Here is a 20,175-nt window from a genome sequence, read left to right as displayed (position 1 = left end):
GCAACCATATGTTATTAGCTTGGGACTCTCTTCTAAATAATTTCTTCTCATCTTGGATACATTTGCAGCATTATCTGTGACCAAGCTGCGTACTAGACATTTGAATTTTTTTTTCCACAGTTTGTTATAGCTTTTACTGCTACTTCTTTTAGGTGTTCTGTTGTGTGTGCATTTCCTGATGTATCAATTGTTTCTGTAAGGAAGACATTCCCTTCTTCTGTTGTCACACAAGCACATACAACAGGATCATTGTGGACATTGCTCCACCCATCAAGACTCAGGTTAACAATTTCACCCTCTAGACCTTTTGCACACTGCTCAATTTCTCTTTCATACACTTTATCCAGCAATTTGCCTGCAACATCTGCTCTGTTGGGTGGACTGTAGCCTGGTCTTCATGACTGAACCATGTTAATGAAGCGTGGGTTCTCAATCATAGGGAAAGGAGAATTTGTTGCATAAACAAACCGGGCAATTTTTTCATCAGTTACCTCTTTTTGTAATCTGCTGGTTCTTATCACAAACTTATCTATGGTTGTTTCTGGATGATGGAGGTTTTTTTTCTTTTTGCTACAGGTGATATACTGTGGCTACGTGACATACATGATGTGACTGAAACACATCTGACATTGTCAGATAACTCTGAAACTATAGAAAATGATGGTGATCTTGAAGGTGGATAGTCTTCAGAATCCTGTTGAGGATGGATTCTCCTAAGCAAAATAAGTCAATGCAGTTATTTAATTATTACCACCATACTGCTCATTTAGTATTCCTCATTGCATTCACTGACACTCAGTACTACTTTAAAGGTGAAATTGTAAAAGGAAGATCTGCCTATTTCAGCTATTTCTTTTTTTTATCACAACTGCATCTAAAATGATAGTACCATAGAGTAACAACTATATATTTTTGCTCAAACATAAGAATTAAAGAATAATCCAGAAGGAAGACAGGCAGTCCTTAAGAAAGAAGTATAAAATAAAAAAGTTTACCAACCTGAAGATCCTGCACGTTCAGACATGTTCCTTTCATCATCTTCAGCACAGCTTCCGCCTGAGAAGAAACACTTCTCATGATGTTGTTTCATTTGGGCAACCAGGCCTTGCATTTCTTTGTTGCGCTGTTTACATTTTGCACACATGCCTGTCTTACCCACAAGTAAAGGAACTTCATTAAAATATTCCCAAACTGGGTCTCTTTTACGGCCTGCTGCCATTATAGGATTTCCTTTCTAGTAAGAGAATGGTATGGTAGATCTCAAATCAATGACGGCTACACTCAGAAAGACCTCAAGATTTCTGGAATATGCTGCTCAAACAGAACAGGAGTACTGAGCACTGAGTCCCATTGAGTAGATAGAAAGATTAACCTAAATAATCTATACAGGAGCCCCTGGAACCCCATAAGATTGGGTCCCTAATCCATGAACTATTGGAACTCATTTACAAAACTTTCTTAAACATTACCTGAATATATTGTCTCATACTATAGAATTAGAATTTATAATCCCTATTCCATGATGAGATATCTTTGAGCTATAACATATCTTAATTAAAACTATCTTTAGATAGTTTTTTTTCTCAAAAAGCATTTTATCAAAAAAAATCAGATTTTTTTTTATTTTTATTTTTTTAAAATCATTGATTTTTATCCACCCTGCCATGGTGAGCCAGGGCAGTGAGAGCAGCCTTGTGTTGTGCCACCAGAGAAATCCTTGGTGTCTGACTTTGCTGGAGTTGAGTCAAGTAGCTCCCCGCTGGAAGCAAGTATATCTCCGGCTGTGCCATACATGCTGCTGCAGTTCCTGTAGATTTTCCATGTAGATGAGTGGAATGTGTACAGTATTTAGTCTGACCATTTCGTTTGAGGCACAGTTGAAGAAGTGTCTCTTGGAGTTCAGAATTCTGCGCATTTCTCTACTGAATCCAAGTATCAGATTATCCCTTCTTATAAAATAGGCAGGATTGAGACTGCATGCTAAAGTTATGGGACAAATACTGCCTGGCTCAAAACTACCATTGATGGGCAGTATAGGAGGACTGCGCCCAGCATTAGTCAGGAAGACCTAAGTTCTAATTTCAGCTCTGTCATTGACTCTATAAGAAAGACCCTTTGCAACTTTCTGCTTCAGTTTCCCCATCTGTAAAATGGGGCACTGATACCTACTCTCCTTAGGAGTTGTGAGGCTGAGCCAGGGTTTTGACCATGTTAGGTACTACTTCTGTTTCACCTACATTTTCTTTAAATGAATTCAGTCTACTTTAAAACTCCCACTTCTATCCCATGAACTTACCACCTGCATGTGTTTTTACCTTTGATCTGAACACTGTTTTTTTGCCATGTAAAATATCCCAGGCTGGTGTGGTGAAGGCCCTTGTAACCCGAAGTGTAGAGGCATGCATGTGCATAAGCAGCATGGCCTAGGGGAGCACTCCTTGTGTTCAGGCATGGACTCCTCTTGCTGCAGCTGTTGGGCAAACAAATACAAGTACAAACAAACTGGGAGTAAGGAAAGTATATGAGCCATTGAGACACCAATACACCTGCTCAGAGTGGCCACAGCACAGATGGTTCGTATGGTTCTGGGTTCTGAGGCCTCTTCCCAACTGGGAGAGTCTTGGGGACTGTCCTAGTATAATTTTGACAAACATCTGTCAGGGGCAGTGTAGGTATACTTGGTCCTGCCTCAGCGCAGGGGGATGGTCCCTTCCAGCCCTAAAGTTCTATGATTCTCTCCTTCCACAGACAGTGCGATCCTGGGGATGGATATTGACCTTCAGACCATAGAGAATGATGTTATCAGCTTGGAGACTTTCTTTAAAACCTGGCTTCACGATCATGGCACAGACAGAGAGCAGCTCCATCTCCTCCTTCCCTCAGGAGACTTCCGTCACTTCACTGCCCCCAGGACAAGTCTAAGTATTTCATCTTCTCTCCCTCTCAGCTGTGGCCCACTGACTCTCACTGGCCCACAGATCACACAGGCCTGGGGCACAGTCACCACTCAGCAAAGTGACAGAGTCCAGCATTCTATGGTTGGCTGCAGCTAATACCATAGCTGAGGCTGAAAAAGGCAATTGATTTAGAATGGCCCATTTTCAGGTGCCATTATCAGACATCTCCATTGGGACTGAAGTGTCTCAGGTCTGATTCTCAGTTACACCAGACTCCTTTACATTCTGGCACCACAGAGCTGCCTTGACGTGGATGTGCATTTACACCACCTTGGCAGCCCCAAATGTGCCTTAGAACAGTGTAAAGGAGCCTTAGTGTAGCAGAGAATCAGACATCCTCATGAGGAAATATTTTAGAAAATGTGACCCAAGTTGGTTCAGCTGATTTTTAAGAACATAAGAACGGCCAGACTGGGTCAGACCAATGGTCCATCTAGCCCAGGACCCCGTTTTCTGACAGTGGGCAGTACCAGACCTTCAAGGAGAGTGTACAGAACAGGGCACTTGGAGGGATGCACCCGTCTTCCCTTCCTGGCTTCTGGCAGTCAGATGTTTAGGGTCGCCCTGAGCATGGCGCTGCATCTCTGACCATCCTGGCTAGTAGCCATTGATGAACCTCTCCTCCATGAATTTATCTAGTTCTTTTTTTGAACCCAGCTATACTTTTGGCCTTCACAACATCATAGAATCATAGGACTGGAAGGCACCTCGAGAGGTCATCTATTCCAGTCCCGTGCACTCATGGCAGGACTAGGTATTATCTAAACCATCTCATGGCAATGAGTTCCTCAGGTTGACCATGCATTGTGTGAAGAAGTACTTCCTTTTGTTTGTGTTAAACCTGCTGCCTATTAATTTTATCAGGTGACCTCTAGTTCTTGTATTGTGGGGAAGGGTAAATAACCCTTCACCATTCACTTTTTCCAAGCCTTTCATGATTTTATAGATGATTTATGTTTGATGGTGATAGAAATAACACTTCCTGTGCTGATAGATTATGCTTAGCAGGGGCCAGAGCAGCACATAGATAGGTGTCCTCTTACAAAATGGTTCAATCTGTTCATATAGTACTGAAGTAATTGTCAGATGGTTGAAGCTACCAGAAGTTACATATTAGTGGGAGTACAAAGTAAAATCAGTAAGGAAAATGCTATTTTCCTTACTGGTTTCACTTCAGTCTCTCAATGCCTGCCACGACACCATGGGCAGCCCTCCCCTTAATATTCACCACCCATCCTCAAGAGGTTCTTCTTCGAGTGATTGTTCACGTCGATTCCAGTTAGGTGTGCTCGCGCCGCATGCACGGTCGTCAGAAACTTTTTCCCTTAGCAGCTCCCGTTGGGTCGGCCAAGGAGCCCCCTGGAGCAGCACACTCATGGCGCTCAGTATATGACCCTGCCGACCCGACCCCTCTTCAGTTCCTTCTTACCGTCCGTGGTGGCGTTGGAACTGCATTAGCTTGCTTGCCTTCAAGTCTTCCCTTAGCCATTCTTAGTTTAAAAATTTTCTTTATTTTCTTGTTTTAGTTATTGTTAGTAGTATAGTTGGTGAGTGGATCATTTTCCCCTCACCCCGCCTTGGGCTCCAGGGCAGGCCTCAAGCCCAAGGATTTAAATCTTGCAGTCTATACTAGAAACCTATGCCCATCAGTGACCCTCACAACTCGTACTTGAGGTGTCTAGGGGAGGCGCACCAGTCCAAGCACTGCAAGATCTGCAAGGCTTTCAAGCCTAGGACTAGGAAGGAACGTGACTTCTGTTTGAAACAACCACTAATGGAAGTTGCACTCTGTCCCGTAGCACCCGACCGCCAAGTCCTGGGCCCAAGCTCAGTGCGGAGCACCCTGGCGGTGGTCCACGAACCAGTACAGAGAAAGAACTCTGGTGCTAGAGATCCTCGGTACAGAAGATCCCCGGCATCCCAGCACAGTGCGGCGCCCCAGCACCAGTCGACATCCCCAGCGCCGCTTAAGGGCCATAAGAAGGCTGACAGAGGGCGCTCTCCTCAGAGAGCAAGACCGTCCGGGGAGATGCCCCCGAGGAAGGACTTAACTTTCAAACAGCAAGACCCCGTGGCGTCGACTCCGGCGATCCAGTTGGCACTGTTGAGTCCGGCACCCAGTGACTCTCCAGTGGAGCTTGACTTGGTGGAGGAGTTGGAAGCCCTCTCCACCCCAGATACTTTCGAGGTGGCAAGGGACCTCATAGAAAGTACTGTGCCTCAGCCCCCTGCTGTTAGAGACAAGCCCCCAGCACCACCTAGACAGGTGCCATCTAGAGGCAAACCAGCAATGATGAGTCAATCTTCCTCTCCAAACGGGCACCGTTCACAGTCTTCTTCACCCCCGGCATTGGTCCCAGTACATGACAGTAAGACGCAGGGAGCGCATCACTCGGGATCTCTGGCAACGGGGGGTTGGCACTGCTCATGATTGCCCTCTATCACCCGGCACCGTGATAAGGCACTGGAACATAGGAGCCGCTCCCCACACTGGTCTAGGTCACAGGAAAGCTGGCACTGTTCGTCTACACGGTCATCGCAGCACCGATCTCCGACTTCCTCCTCTTGGTACCGACTGCCAGTGCAGGGATCCTCGGGACCACCGTGGTCGTCACCCTCGGACTCTGAGGATGGCTCCTACTACTCACAGCATAGTGGGCACAGGTCGGACAAGCGCGGGAAACACGCTCCTTCATCCTGGCAACCTCAATGGCCACCTGCTGCACAATGGCCCTTCAGGACCCCCTGGGCTTACCATCAGGCCCAGGGTACCCCTTCCAGGGTTTCTAGGCTCGGTTGCATCGGGGCATCATAAGGCATGGTCACCGGTGGACAGAACCACCCCTTGTAGCACAGAGGCAGCTCTATCCAGACCACCCCCGCATACTACAGAGAGTACATTGGAACCGGCCCCAGATCCATCCACATCCAAGGTCCTGTTGGACCACGTTGAACCACTTGGCACATGGTGGGCCATGATGACCATGTGCCTCCACTGGCCTCTTCTTCATCTTCGCCTGATGAGGCGGTGGCCAGAGTGTCATCTTCAGGTCCTCCACCCATCGATCACAGGTCCCACCAGGACCTACTCTGCCGCATCATCCGTAATATGGGCCTACAGGTGGAGGAAGTAATTGAGCCAGAGAACCCGGTGGTGGACATTCTTACATCGGAGGGCCCTTCCAGAGTGGCGTTGCCAGTAATTAAGACTATTGGCAACAATTATAGTGCTTTGTGGCAGACTCCAGACTCCATTCCACTGACCGCCAGGGGTATGGAAAGAAAATACTTTGTTCCCTCTAAGGGTTATGAATTCTTGTTCTCCCACCCACACCCTTGCTCCCTTGTGGTCTCTGCAGTGAATGAGAAGGAGCATCAGGGACAATAAGCACCGGCTCCTAAGGCCAAAGAGGCCAAATGGATGGACTTCTTTGGCAGGAAATTTTATGCCGCAGGGTGTCTACAGCTGAGGATAGCTAACTAGCAAGCTATCCTCAGCAGGTATCATTTTAACTCATGGGACTCCATGTCAAAATGTAAGGAGTTACTCCCCACTGAGTCAAAAGCTGAGTTCTCGGCTCTGGTTGAGGAGGGGAAGGCAGTTGCCAGGACATCCCTGCAGGCCTCACTCGACTCAGCTGACTCCACGGCATGTACCATCACCTCGGGGATGGTCATGAGGAGAACAGCTTGGCTCCAAGCATCCAGGCTTCCCCCGAAGCTCAGCAGACCCTGCAGGACCTTCCCTTTGAGGGTGCAGGGCTGTTTTCAGATCAGACTGATTCAAGGCTTCACAGCCTTAAGGATTCCAGGGCAATGATGAAGTCTCTGGGGATGCACACACCTGCTACCCAGAGAAAGTCTCAGCCTGTGCAACAGCAGAGGCAATACCAGTCCCACCCGAGGCAGGATACTTACTGCCAGAGGGGCAGGAATTCGAGGCGTTGGCCTTCCAACCCTCCCTCAGGCCAACGACCAAGCCATCTTTGGGACCCAAGCAAGGGTTTTGAAGGGTTAGGGGTAGGACAAGGACGGGGTACCAGCCACGATTACAGATCCTTCCCCCCCGTTTTTTGAACCGTCTATCCCACTTCTACCATGCATGGTCCCATATAACATCAGACCACTAGGCTCTTCGCATGGTAGAAGTGGGATATTCTCTCCAATTCTGCTCCTCTCCTCCCTCCCATCCCCCTTCCCTGTCCCTCTTCAGGGACCCCTCTCATGAGCAACTCCTTATCCAGGAGGTGCAGGCGCTCCTTGCCATGGGAGCGGTGGAGGAGGTTCCTCAGGAGCTAAGGGGCAAGGGATTCTATTCCTCTTATTTCCTAATCCCCAAGGCAAAGGGGGGGGTCTCAGAACCATCTTAGACCTGCGAGGACTCAATCAGTTCATGGTAAAGGTAAAGTTCCGCATGGTCTCCCTGAGCACAATTATCCCTTCCCTGGTTCCAGGGGACTAGTACACTGCCCTCAACATAAAAGATGCATACTTCCACATAGCCATCTGGCCGCCCCACAGATGCTTCCTGAGGTTCATTGTCAACCGCATACATTATCAGTTCACGGTGCTCCCATTCGGGTTATCAACAGCCCTCCAGGTCTTCACCAAGTGTATGTCAGTCGTCGCAGCCTTTCTCTGAAAGAGACAGGTGCAAGTGTACCCCTACTTAGACGACTGGCTCCTGCAGGGGTGCTCCAGGGAGCAGGTGGAGTCCCATGTCCAGTTAGTCAGAGAGACCTTCCAGAGGCTGGGTCTCCTCCTCAATGCAGACAAATCGACTCTGTCACCCACCCAACGAATAGAATTCATTGGGGCAGTGCTGGACTCGGTTCAGGCAAGAGCCATCCTGCCACAACCCAGGTTCCAAACACTGTCACACATCATTCAGACGCTCAGACAATACCCCACCACCATCGCGAGGACATGCCCACCTCTTGGGACCTATGTGGTGAGGCATGCCAGGATGAGTCTCAGACCATTCCAGGCGTGGTTCGCTACGGCTTATCACCCGGGTCAGAACAGTCTAGACTTGGTAGTAACAGTACTGTCACAAGTCCTAGACACCCTAAGATGTTGGTTGGACCCTCGCATGGTCTGCGAAGGAGTCCCATTCACCACCACTCAACCATCCATGACCTTAGTAATGGACGTGTCAGAGCTCGGTTCGGGGGCACACCTAGGACACTTATAGACTCAGGGCATGTGGTCACAGTCTGAGATCCTGCTCCACATCAATATAAAGGAGCTCAGAGCGGTAAGACTAGCCTGCCAGACCTTCCATACAATATTGCAAGGTCACTGCATGGCGGTGCTGACCGACAACACCACTGCCACGTTTTACATAAACAAGCAGGGCGGAGCCCTCTCCTCCCCTCTCTGTCAGGAGGCGAGAGTTTTGTGTAGCCCACTCCATTCATCTGGAGGCGTCCTATCTCCCGGGAGCATGTAACGAGCTTGCAGACCACCTCAGCAGGTCGTTCCGCAGTCACAAGTGGTTTATCCGGACGGAAGTCATCCACTCCATCTTCCAAAGGTGGGGGTTTCCCCAGGTAGACCTATATGCCACCAGGAGCAACAGGAAGTGTCCAACGTTTTGCTCCTTCCAAACACACCGCCTGGGATCAATCTCAGATGCGTTCATGATGCACTGGGGGGAACCATCTACTGTATGTCTTCCCTCTGATACCACTCATCCACAAGGTTCTCAAGAGCCACAGGGACAAGGCAGAGGTAATTCTGCTCACTCCGGCGTGGCCACGCCAACATTGGTACACCACACTTCTGGAGTGGTCAGTCTGCACCCCCATTGTGTTGACCCCCTTCCCAATCTGATTATGCAGGACCACAGCCACCTGCTTCACCAAGACCTCCAGTCCTTGCACCTCACAGCCTGGAAGCTTCATGGTTAAACGAAGGGAGCTCCAGTGTACGGAATCGGTGAGGGAGGTGCTCCTTGGTAGCAGGAAACCTTCCACCAGGGCCACCTACCTGGCCAAACGGAAACGGTTTTCATGCTGGTGTAATCTCAATTGAGTATCTCCACTCCAGGCATCTATACCATTCATCCTGGACTACCTCCTACACCTCAAGCGGCAAGGCCTGGCCGGATCGTCTATCAAGGTGCACCTCGCGGCCATCTCAGCATTCCACCCCGGAGAGTGGGAGCGTTCAGTCTTCGCCAGTCCTATGGTAGGCCTTTTCCTTAAGGGCCTGGAATGGCTATACCCTCAGTCTTGCCCACTGGTACCGACTTGGGACCTCAGTCTGGTCCTAGCTAGGCTTATGGGAGCCGCATTCAAGCCGCTCGCTACATTCCCTTCTGTATCTCTCGTGGAAGGTGGCCTTTCTGGTTGCCACCACATCGAGCAGGAGGGTATTGGAGCTAAAAGCATTAACCTCTGACCCCCCCACCCACACACACACACAGCCTTCCACAAGGACAAGGTACAACTCAGACCGCACCCAGCTTTCCTGCCCAAGGTGGTATCCCAATTCCACCTCAGCCAGGACATTTTTCTACCCATTTTCTACCCCAAGCCACATGCCAATGCACAGGAGCAGAAGTTTCACTCATTAGATGTGCGGAGGGCATTAGCGTTCTACATTGAGTGCACAAAGCCTTTCAGGAAGTCAAACCAGCTGTTTGTAGCGGTGGCGGACTGGATGAAGGGACTTCCGGTCTCACAGCGCATCTCTTTCTGGATTACGGACTGTATCCGTACCTGCTATGACCTCGCCAAGGTTCCAGCCTCGGCTATAACGGCCCACTCCACAAGGGCTCAGGCCTCTTCCACCGCTTTCCTGGCCCAGGTGCCCATCCAAGATATCTGCATCAGACAGCTGCCTGGTCCTCGGTGCATACCTTTGCCACCCACTATGCCATCACACAGCATGCTAGAGATGATGCAGCTCTCGGTAAAGCAGTGCTCCAGTCAGTGATTCCTTAACTCTGATCCCACCAATGTGGCAGAGCTTAGGAGTCACCTGATTGGAATCGACGTGAACAATCACTTGAAGAAGAAAAGACAGTTACTCACCTTCTTCTAATTGTTGTTCTTCGAGATGTGTTGTTCACATCCATTCCAAACCCACCCTCCTTCCCCTCTGTCAGAGTAGCCGGCAAGAAGGAACCGAAGGGGGGTCGGGTCGGCAGGGTCATATATTGAGCGCCATGAGGGCACCACTCCAGGGGGCTCCCTGGCCGATCCGACGGGAGCTGCTAAGGGAAAAAGTTTCCCACGACCATGCACGCAGTGCATGCACACCTAATTGGAATGGACGTGAACAACACCTCTCGAAGAACAATAATTACAGGAAGGTGAGTAACCATCTTTGTGTGTGAGTGTGAGATCATTAGATTGGAAATCTGAATTCTTCCTAAATGCAGCAGAACTAAGTGCTTTCCCGCAATAGTTATTAACTGTGGGGTCACACCTGCATTGCCACTGGAATCTCTGAGCACATGGCCCTGCCCCCCCTCCCGTCAATGCCTGTGTGATACAGGGCCATTTTTAAATTCACAGCATCATATTGCCAGAGCAGCAGGAGCACACTTCTACCCTCCACAGGCATTGCACAGACAGCTCTTATCTGACCAGGTCCAAACCAGAGACAAAGTATATGACATGCTCTCTTGCACATTTCCTTTAGAATGGATGTTTCAGAAGCTTATTTTTGCCCTTTCGTTTAGGAGGGCACTCTCCTCCGAAGCTGTATTTACAGGCAGGGCTGGCACTTATTCTGATTGTTTGTGAAAAATGGATTTTGCTCCTTTGCTCATTTTGAATCTCACACTTAATACACTGCCTTGTTGGAGCTAAGGCCTGGTCTACACTAGAAAATTAGGTCATCTTAACTATGTTGTTCAGGGGTGTGAAAAATTCACCCCACTGAGCAGTTTAGTTAAACCAAACTAATCCCCAGCGTAGACCGTGCTAGATAGATGCAAGAATTCTAGCTATCACCTTTTGGCGGCACAGCTGTGCCACTGCAGCTTTTCAAGTGTCAGCAAGCCCTAAGAAGGGAATCAAAGCCAAGAGTTTCCTCACCTCTGCATAATGTGAGGTTAGTTGCATCCCCAGAAGAGAAAAGAAGCTGCCTACAGCCATTAGATAAGCAAGATCCCTTTGGACATGGAGCAGATGTCAACCTAGTGATGGGATTTCACAGAGATTAAGTAGCTATCACTCTTCAGAGCCGAAGGGGGAAACAACAAACAAAAGACCCTAAGGGGAAGAGTGGGCTGAGACCCCATTATGAAGCTAGGACACTGCCTCAGCTCCACCTTCCTACAGCTGTTCAGAGGATTTCCTTTCTTTTTAGCTAGAGCTTCCCCTGTCCTGTCACCAACAACCATTTTATTAATATCCCAAGCAGGACAAGGTCTCGCTCTTTGTTCCCTCCTTCTGTGTGGATGATTTACGAAGAGAGAGACTGACTAGAGAGGCGACACTGCTTAGCGGTCTGCTCCTGGGATGAGGAGCCAGGTGCTCCTGAGTTCTAATCTGAGCTCTGCAGCTGGCCCACTGGGTGCCTCTTATTGGGCTGACTCGGCAGTCCGTCCATTTTCAGGAAATCATTTCTGCACATACCTAAAAATTAAGTGTAGGCGACTTTCGTCTCTGTTTAAAATGGGGGCAATTATTTTTACCTACCTTGTGAGGGAGCTGGGATCGTTCATTAGCTAGACAGTGTTGTCCTTGTGTCCCATACTTTGGTTTCATTGTTCCCTGTGTAGTTGCCTGTCAGTAAACAATATTAATATATTTAAGTGTTTGTACACTGCTTTGAGGATGTAAAGTACAAAATGTTATTAGTTGTTATATTTCCAGTCATCTTTGCCAAATCTCTTTGTAGCATGTGTGAAATGTGATATTCAGGAGAGACTGCTTAGCCCAGCTCTGCTTCCTGGGGCAGCTGATGTCACAGTGAGAACAGATGATGTCAACACACCATACCAGATGGCAGCCTGTCCAACTACAACACTGTATAAACTCAGAGTCATAAAGTACGTAATGCACAAACCCTTTCTGCAAGAGGTGCAGAGAGTTCGTTTAAACAACGAGGAGTCCTTGTTTTTGCTGATACAGACTTAACACAGCTACCACTCTGAAATCTGTCACCATGCAAGAGTTTGTTTAGTTTCTCACCTTTATGCACACCACAGGATGTCAGCTATTGGGGAATTAATGTTACACTGAAACCTCATTAGCGTGTCACTCAGCAGGGGTATGAGGAGTAGAGTTCTAAAGGCAAGAAACAGGTTCTGACATTACCAGACTGAATCTCTGCATATCTGTCTGGGATCACCATCCTACTAGCTGCCTTCTGCTGACTATCACATCTGCTCAGAGCTGAAGCGAGGTCACAGAGCAGTGATGGTGCATCCTTCAGCAACCCTGCTGACAGGGACTGTTAGTGAGGAACCCCACAGATTAAAAACAAGGAGTACTTGTGGCACTTTAGAGACTAACACATTTATTTGGATACGCAAGCTTATGCTCCCCCATGAGTATGTCAGAGGCTCCCCCCGCCTCCGTCTTCTCCCATCCCCCGGCCTCTCAGATGGTAAGGGGGCGGGGCTGCGAGCTGCGGCCGAGCACCGGCAGCTCAGGCCCCGCTGGAAACACCACGCCGCTGCAGCGCTGTTTGGGGCTGCTCCTGGATGCGGCGCGCTGAGGCTCCGGGAGAGGGGTTAAGTGGCATGGTAAGGGGCCGGGGCAGGGCTGCCCGGGGGGGGGAGTGGGGCAATTTGCCCCAGGCCCCCGCAGGGGCCCCCACGAGAATATAGTATTCTATATTAGTATTGCAACTTTTTTTATGGAAGGGGCCCCCAAAATTGCTTTGCCCCAGCCCCCTGAATCCTCTGGGCAGCCCTGGGCCAGGCACCCCCCCAACCCCATCCTCCTCTCAGCCCTGACCCCCAGCTCTGAGCCCAGCCCCTCTGAGCCGGACACCCCCCGACCCCATCCCTCCCACAGCCCAGACCCCCAGCTCCGAGCCCAGCCCCTGTGAGCCGGACACCCCCCAACCAAGAGCCCAGCTCCCCACCCAGCCCTGGGCAACAGCAGCACCACCGCCAGGCAGTGACAGCCCGTTGGCACCAACCATCACCATCACTCAGCAACAGCCCATTATGTAACTGCAAATGTAGACATACCATTAAAACATTTAATGTTTTTAAATAATGTATTTCGTGTATTTTCAAATTATTACAAATTAATTTTTGAATGTATTTCACTAGTTATTTTTTTCATTTTCAAATACATGTTACTATAGTATTGCAACTTTTTTTTATGGAAGGGGGCCCCCGAAATTGCTTTGCCCCAGGCCCCCGGAATCCTCTGGGCGGCCCTGCTCCCTCCCACCCCAGAGTTTAACTCACGCTGTTCATTTACCTGCATTGAAAAGACGGAGTCACGTTATGAGCAGTCTTGTCATGCACTCTTAGGTTACGGACCGATTACAGACTGAAGCCAAATGCTTTTTGAGGGCCAGAGCTCCCCCTAGTGACTAGAGCTTAGCAAATGACGATGCTGTGACATCATTCTGCAAAGGAAAAATTAGTAATTAGCATAGTAGGACACCAGACTTGCAGATACTTGAGGCAGTTATTCCACCACCAGGTACAATAGCAAAAAAAGCTCCCAGCTGTAAATGTAGTACAGATACTTTGTCAGGCTTGCCAGGTCAGAATCTTGGCTCCCAGCCCCTGTTGCGAATGAGTTAGTAGCTGGTCCCACATACAGTTTGGTCCTGTACAGTCCAGTGCCTGTGTGACATGGTGATGGGAAAGCTACAAATATCTGAATAAGGCAGTGCTATTTTTCTCACGCCTCCAAGTCAAACTTACGCTTCTCCTTCCCATCAGGCAGTTATTCCAGTAATAATAATTAATAATGATAATAATAGAGACAGGTTCTCTAGTTCTTTTCTGTGGCTTGTGCATAGAAGGGATTTTATTTAATTAACAGCTTAGTATGCAATGATTTTACAGTCCCTCCCAGTCACCTTGTATAAATTTGTGATTATACCAAAGCTTAGTTAAAAAATACTTAGAACATGTATACAACTGTACATGTTCAAAGCACTTACACATATTGACTAAACAACCCTTTCCAACCGCCAATGAGGCTACAGAGGGAACATTTCAGACACCACTAAAAAGCAGCAACCTCTGGGGTGAGATACAGCAGCTGTTTAACAGCACACAACATCAGAGTTTAGGATGGAAAGTGAAGGAGAATCATGATCCAATTGAAATCGATTAGGAAAGAATATCATTGCCTGAGCTGGGATGTGACTGGAACACATGAGTGGTTAGTATTTACAACTCATACAAAAGAGGGCACCATCAGTCCCACAGTGTGGGGTACTCGATTCTGTGCTGACCAGACAGAATAGCAAACCCTGCCTTCGTGCAGCAGCTCAGCTTTACTTGAGCTCTCCCAGCATCGCTCCCACCCCCTGATTGTGGGTGTTTAGAGCACTGGGTATGGGTTAGGTCCCCTCCAGGAAGGTGAGTCTTTAGGTCACTGGCACCAGGTGTGGGCTGAATCTCCTCCCCCGGGGCGTGAGTGTTTTAGGGCACTGGCACCGGGTGTGGGTTGGATCCCCCCACCTCCAGTGTGTCTTTAGGGCACTGGCACCAGACATGGGTGGGATCCCAGACCCTGCACCACCACCACACCCCGGGAGTAAGTGTTTAACAATCAGTTTCTTTTGCTATGGGTTGAGCACAGACAATCTTCACCAGGTTGCCCTTTGTTTTCGCAGGGCTCTGAAGGCTGAAGGGGTTTGTGAGTCAGCACTGTTTGGGATTCCCTTCATCATTAAACCTACGAGTTGTTGGCAGCTGGATTGGGATGAGCTGGAGATGAACCAGCACAACTTCCATGCTCTGTGTCACAGCTTGCGGGTGAGTGCATGCAAGCTGCAGTCTGCATGGGATCTGTGACTGGGGCAAAGGCAGGCATCAGTCTGGGGGGAAAGAGTCCAGCCTGCTCCAGGAGAGCTGTCCCAAGGACCTGCAGTTTCTGTGTTTAGTCCTCAGCTGCGCCGGTGAGTTCAGCTTTTCTACAGCAGATGGCCAGAGATAGAGGGCTCTTCAGCCTAGCAGACACAGGCATCACAAGTACCAATGGCTGGAAGCTGAAGATGACAAATCCAGACTCGAATAAGACACACATTTTTAACAGGGGGTGTAATTTAAGAAAGGGGGGGGAAGTGATCCAGGCACCTGTTATTGTGACCTCAATAGTATGCAAGGTTTTAGAACAAATTTTGAAGGAAAGAATATTTAAAGACATGGAGGTAAATGGAAAATAGGATGAAATACAGCATGAGTTTACCAAAAATAGATCATGCCAGACTAACCTGATATCTTTCTTTGATAAGATAATTGATTTCTTAGACAAGAGAAATGCAGGAGATCTAATCTATTTGAACTTCAGAAAACCATTTGATACAGTGCCACATGAGAAATTATTAGTTAAGGTAGAGAAGACAGTAATGAGTACAGGAATTGTAAGGTGGGCAAGAAGCTGGCAGAAAGGGAAATGACTACAGGCTGGAGGGACGTTACTAGTGGAGTTCCTCAAGGCCTGGACTTGGGACCAAAGCTGATGTAATATTTCCATTAATGAGATTGGCACAATAAGCAGGAGTGTACTAATGAACCATAGAAATGTAGGGCTGGAAGGGACCTACAGAAGTCATCAAATCCAGCCCATTGTACAGAGATAGGACTGAGTAAACCTAGCCAGTGTTTCTTAAATGCAGATTCCGTGGCTGCATGCGGCCACCAGGAATTTTTCTTGCGGCCACAGCCTCCTGGGCTGTGATTGAGGGGTGGAGGGACAAAGTAGCGGCACCTCCCCATCCCTGTTGCTCCTGGATGCACCGGCTTGGTGTTGGTTGCTGGGGCCGCCAGCAGGGGTTGGGCCCTGCCCCCCTCTGGAGACACCTGGGGCACAACACTGGAGGATCAGGCAGCGGGTGAGTTCCCCACCTTCCCATGGGTGGTGGGGCTCAAGTTTTGGGCTTCTGGGGTGGCAGGGCAGAAGGCTCTGTCCACAGGACTTCAAGCTCCAGCCCCTCGCTGCCTCCCCTAGCCCCCCACTATCCCCTCCCATCGCCCCTGGCCCCCTCTACCTCCCCCGACCCCCCCATCCAGGGCTTAATTTGTCCCCAGGCTTTCCTGGGCTGGGTAAGTCTGCTGTGAAAAGTGATACTTTTATGTTTGTTAACATCATTTTTCATAGATTCATAGATTTTAAGGCCAGAAGGTACCATTGTGATCATCTAGGTTGATCTCCTGTATAACTCAGGCCATAGATCTTCCTCAAAATAATTCCTAGAGCAAATCTTTTAGAAAAACATCCAATCTTGATGGAAAAGATGGGGGAGAATCCACCACAAGCCTTGGTAAATTGTTCCAGTGGTTAATTATTCTCACCATTAAAAATTTACACCTTATTTCCAGTCTGAATTTGTCTAGCTGTACTGGACCCAGGATTGACCCCTGTGGGAACCCACTAGATACAGCCTTCCTGTTTGACAGCAAACCACTGATAACTGCTCTTTGGGTATGGTCTTTCAATTAGTTGTGCACACATCCTATAGTAATTCATCTAAACCACATTTCCCTAGTTTGCTTATGAGAATGTCACGTGGGACTGTGTCAAAAGCCTCACTGAAATGAAGATCTATCGCATCTACTGCTTCCCCCTATCCACTATGCCTAGTGAACTTTGATGATGACACAAAGTTGGGAGGCATTGTCAACACTGGAATATCGTTTAGGAAGAAATGGATGACCTTGAGAACTGGAGTAATAGAAATGGGATTAAATGTAATAATACAGACTGTGAAGTCATGATGCACTTAGGGACTAGTAGGAATTTCTGCTAAGATGGGGACTGATCAGTTGGAAATAACAGAGGAGGAGAAAGACTTGGGTGCATTAGTTGATCATAAGAGATGGATGGCAGGAGAGAGATCACTTGATCATTACCTGTTAAGTTCACTCCCTCTGGGGCACTTGGCATTGGCCACTGTCGGTAGACAGGATACTGGGCTAGATGGACCTTTGGTCTGACCCAGTACAGCCGTTCTTATGTTCTGTGTTCTTATAAGACGACTATGAGCCACCAATGTGATGCAGCCATGAAAAAAGGCAAAGGGAACTCCTAGGATGTATAAGGTGAGGTATTTCCAGTAGAGATAGGGAAACATTAATCCCATTGTACAAAGCACTGGTAAAACCTCACCCAGAATACTGTGTACAGTTCTGGTCATGCATGTTCAAAACGATGAAATCAAACTGCAGCATGTGCAGAGAAGAGCTAGTAGGATGTGAGAGACGACTAAAACAGCTTGCCTTGTACAGTCTAGCAAAATGAAGTCTGAGAAGGGAAATGACTGCTCTCTATAAATCCATCAGGGAGTTAACTGCAGAGAGGGAAAAGAGCTATTGAAGCTAAAGGACAGTGTTAGCAAAGAATAAATGGGGATAGACTGGCTGTGAGTAAATTTAGGATGGAAATTAGAAGATTTCCAACCCTCAGAGGAGGGAGGTTCTGGAACCGTCTCCCAGTAGGAGTACTGGGGACAAGAAACCAAACTGGTTTTAAGATGGATCTTGATAAGTTTATAAAACTGACTGTATGATGTGGCTTCCTGACTTCAGTGCCCCAGGGGGTCCCTTTCACTCCTATGTTCTCAATTAACCACTGGAACATAAGAACAGCCACACTGGGTCAGACCAAAGGTCCGTCTAGCCCAGTATCCTGTCTCCCAACAGTGGCCAATGCCAGGTGTTTCAGCAGGAATGAACAGAATCAGGGGTGGCAGGTTTGTATAATTTTTGGTGGTGCCCAGAATGGGTCCAAGTCCTGCCCCCCCCCTCCACCCACCCACCCACACACCTGCCTAAGGCTCTGGGAGGGAGTTTGGGTGCAGGAGGTGGTTTGGGTGCTGGGTGCAGGCTCTGGGCTGGGGCAGGAGGTTGAGGTCCAGGAGGGGGTGTGGGCTCTGGGATGGAGTTTGGGTGCAGAAGGGGGTTTGGGGTGCAGGCTCTGGGAGAGAGTTTGGGTGCAGGAGGGGTGTGGGCTCTGGGATGGAGTTTGGGTGCTAGGTGCGGGCTCTGGGCTGGGACGGGGGTTGGGGTACAGGAGGGGTGCAGGAGGAGGTTTGGGGTGCTGGGTGCAGGCTCTGGGCTGGGACAGAGGGTTGAGGTGTGGGAGGGGGTGCGGGGCGTGGGGCTGGGCCGGGGATGAGTTTGGGGTGCAGCAGGCAGGCTGCTGCAGGGCTAGGGTGGGGGACCAGAGAGGACTCCCCCCAGCCCTCTTCCGGCAGGCAGCAGCGAGCTCCGGGGGAGGGGCCCCGGGCCCCCCAGCATGACACTCACCCAAGCCCCACTAGGCTGCTGCTCAGGTCCAGCCAGGATAAGCCCCCCCTTCCCCTCGGAGTCACCTGCCAAGGGGGGGGGGGCTGCCATATACTTCCTCCCCTCCTCCCTCCACAGGCGCAGCAGCCGCCTCAGCCTGCCCGCAGCACCGCTCTCTTGCAGCCGTCAGCGGCTGGCGAGGGAGCGCAGCGCAGAGCTGCAGGGGGCAGCCGCCTGCTGCCCAGGGCAGGCAGGGACGTTCTGGGGTGTGCAGGGGCGGCAGGTGGGGCCAAGGGGTAGACCTGACCCCGAACATTGGTGGAGCCGGGCCCCCCGGAACCTGAATTTGCTGGAGCCCGGGCACCATGGGCCCATACAATTTGCTGCCCCTGAGCGGAACAGGTAATCATCAAGTGATCCATCCCGTCGTCCATTCCTAGCTTACCAATAGCTTCAGTCGATTCTCCATCACTGGAAACTTTCAATCCAGCTTGGATCTGCCTAGTTCACCCAGGAATTAATTCAGGGAAATCCTTTGGTCTGTGCTATGCAGGAGGTCAGACTAGATGATGAAAGTTGTCTCCTCTGGCCTTGGAATCTGTGAATGAAGCAGTAAAAATCAGAGCTCCGGATCCCAGCCTGGGGAGCAGGGTCTCTCTGATCCAGCTGCTATACAATTCAACAGCAGGGCTATTTTCAACAGTCAGTCTGGGCGATGGAGCCTGTTACACCCTGGCCCGGTACCACTCTGTATGGTCAGCAGGTCGTGGGTGGACGCAATCACTTGGTCCCACATGCTTCTAAGCCAGTTGGGTCAGGACAGAGTCTAACCTCTGTTACTAGCTCTGGGACTGTATGGCACATTCCTGGGCTCAGACCTCTTGTCCGAGACCCTCCTTTGGGACATGGGGCACCACTGTCCACTCGCCCAAGACCATTAAAACAGTGTCGGGAACCAGCCAAGCGCTCCCACTTGCTTACACACACTTCCCTGGAGCATCACTCAGGCTGTGGGGATGCTGGGCTTCTATTTTAACCCCTGCAGAAACAGCGCAGCAGGAAAGCGAGAAACACAGGCTTAGTAAAGGGATTTCTTGACCACAGAAACTTTACTCTGAAAGTCCTCAAGAGTTACAGATCTTTGGAAACAAAACAAAAGTCCTGAGACACCCCTTCTCCTGCTCTCAGCTCACCCCTGAGTCTGGAATTCATCCCTTCTTCCCTCTCTCTCCTTCCCCCCTTCTTACCTGTGGTGATGGCCAGCCCCCCTGCCCAGAGCAGAACTCCCTCTCACGTAGCCTGTTCCATTGCCATGTGCACCATGGGGATGCTCCAGCCTCTCCCCCGGATGTACCAATGTTCCATTGTTCTTAGGGGTTGGGCTGCAGCTGAGCAACACAGTCATCAATGGCTCCAGATTACAGCCTTGTTGGCTTCTCCGTGATAGTCCTTCAAGGCAATGGCAAGTCCCTTCCAGAAAGGGTGCTGTCTCAAAAGCAATGCAATAAGTTGCTCTCAGGCAACTTTAGACTTCAGTTCAGCACCTAACACAAAATGGAGTTCATAATCTGAGGCCTGGTCTACACTAGGCGTTTATGTCGAAGTTAGCGCCATTACATCGAATTAACCCTGCACCCGTCCACACTGCGATGCTATTTAGTTCGACATAGAGGTCTCTTTAATTCGACTTCTGTACTCCTCCCCGACGAGGGGAGTAGTGCTAAATTCGACATGGCCATGTCGAATTAGGCTAGGTGTGGATGGAAATCGACGCTAATAGCTCCGGGAGCTATCCCACAGTGCACCACTCTGTTGACGCTCTGGACA

General features: G+C 49.5%; 1 protein-coding gene across 1 annotated transcript in view; it reads left to right on the top strand.

The window, feature by feature from the left end:
• The window catches only part of M1AP (meiosis 1 associated protein), a 49,500-nt gene that overhangs the window by 16,702 nt on the left and 12,623 nt on the right, over nt 1-20,175 (top strand). Inside the window, exons 3-5 of the mRNA XM_034772104.1 lie at nt 2,749-2,922; nt 11,817-11,967; nt 14,736-14,877. Of these exons, the coding sequence (XP_034627995.1) occupies nt 2,749-2,922; nt 11,817-11,967; nt 14,736-14,877 (467 nt within the window). The remainder of the gene's footprint in view (nt 1-2,748; nt 2,923-11,816; nt 11,968-14,735; nt 14,878-20,175) is intronic.

The sequence above is a fragment of the Trachemys scripta genome, chromosome 5, assembly GCF_013100865.1.
Source record: "Trachemys scripta elegans isolate TJP31775 chromosome 5, CAS_Tse_1.0, whole genome shotgun sequence".
Classification (NCBI taxonomy): domain Eukaryota; kingdom Metazoa; phylum Chordata; order Testudines; family Emydidae; genus Trachemys; species Trachemys scripta.
The sequence above is the reverse complement of the archived record's forward strand: the minus strand, read 5'-3'. Positions and strand labels throughout refer to the sequence as shown.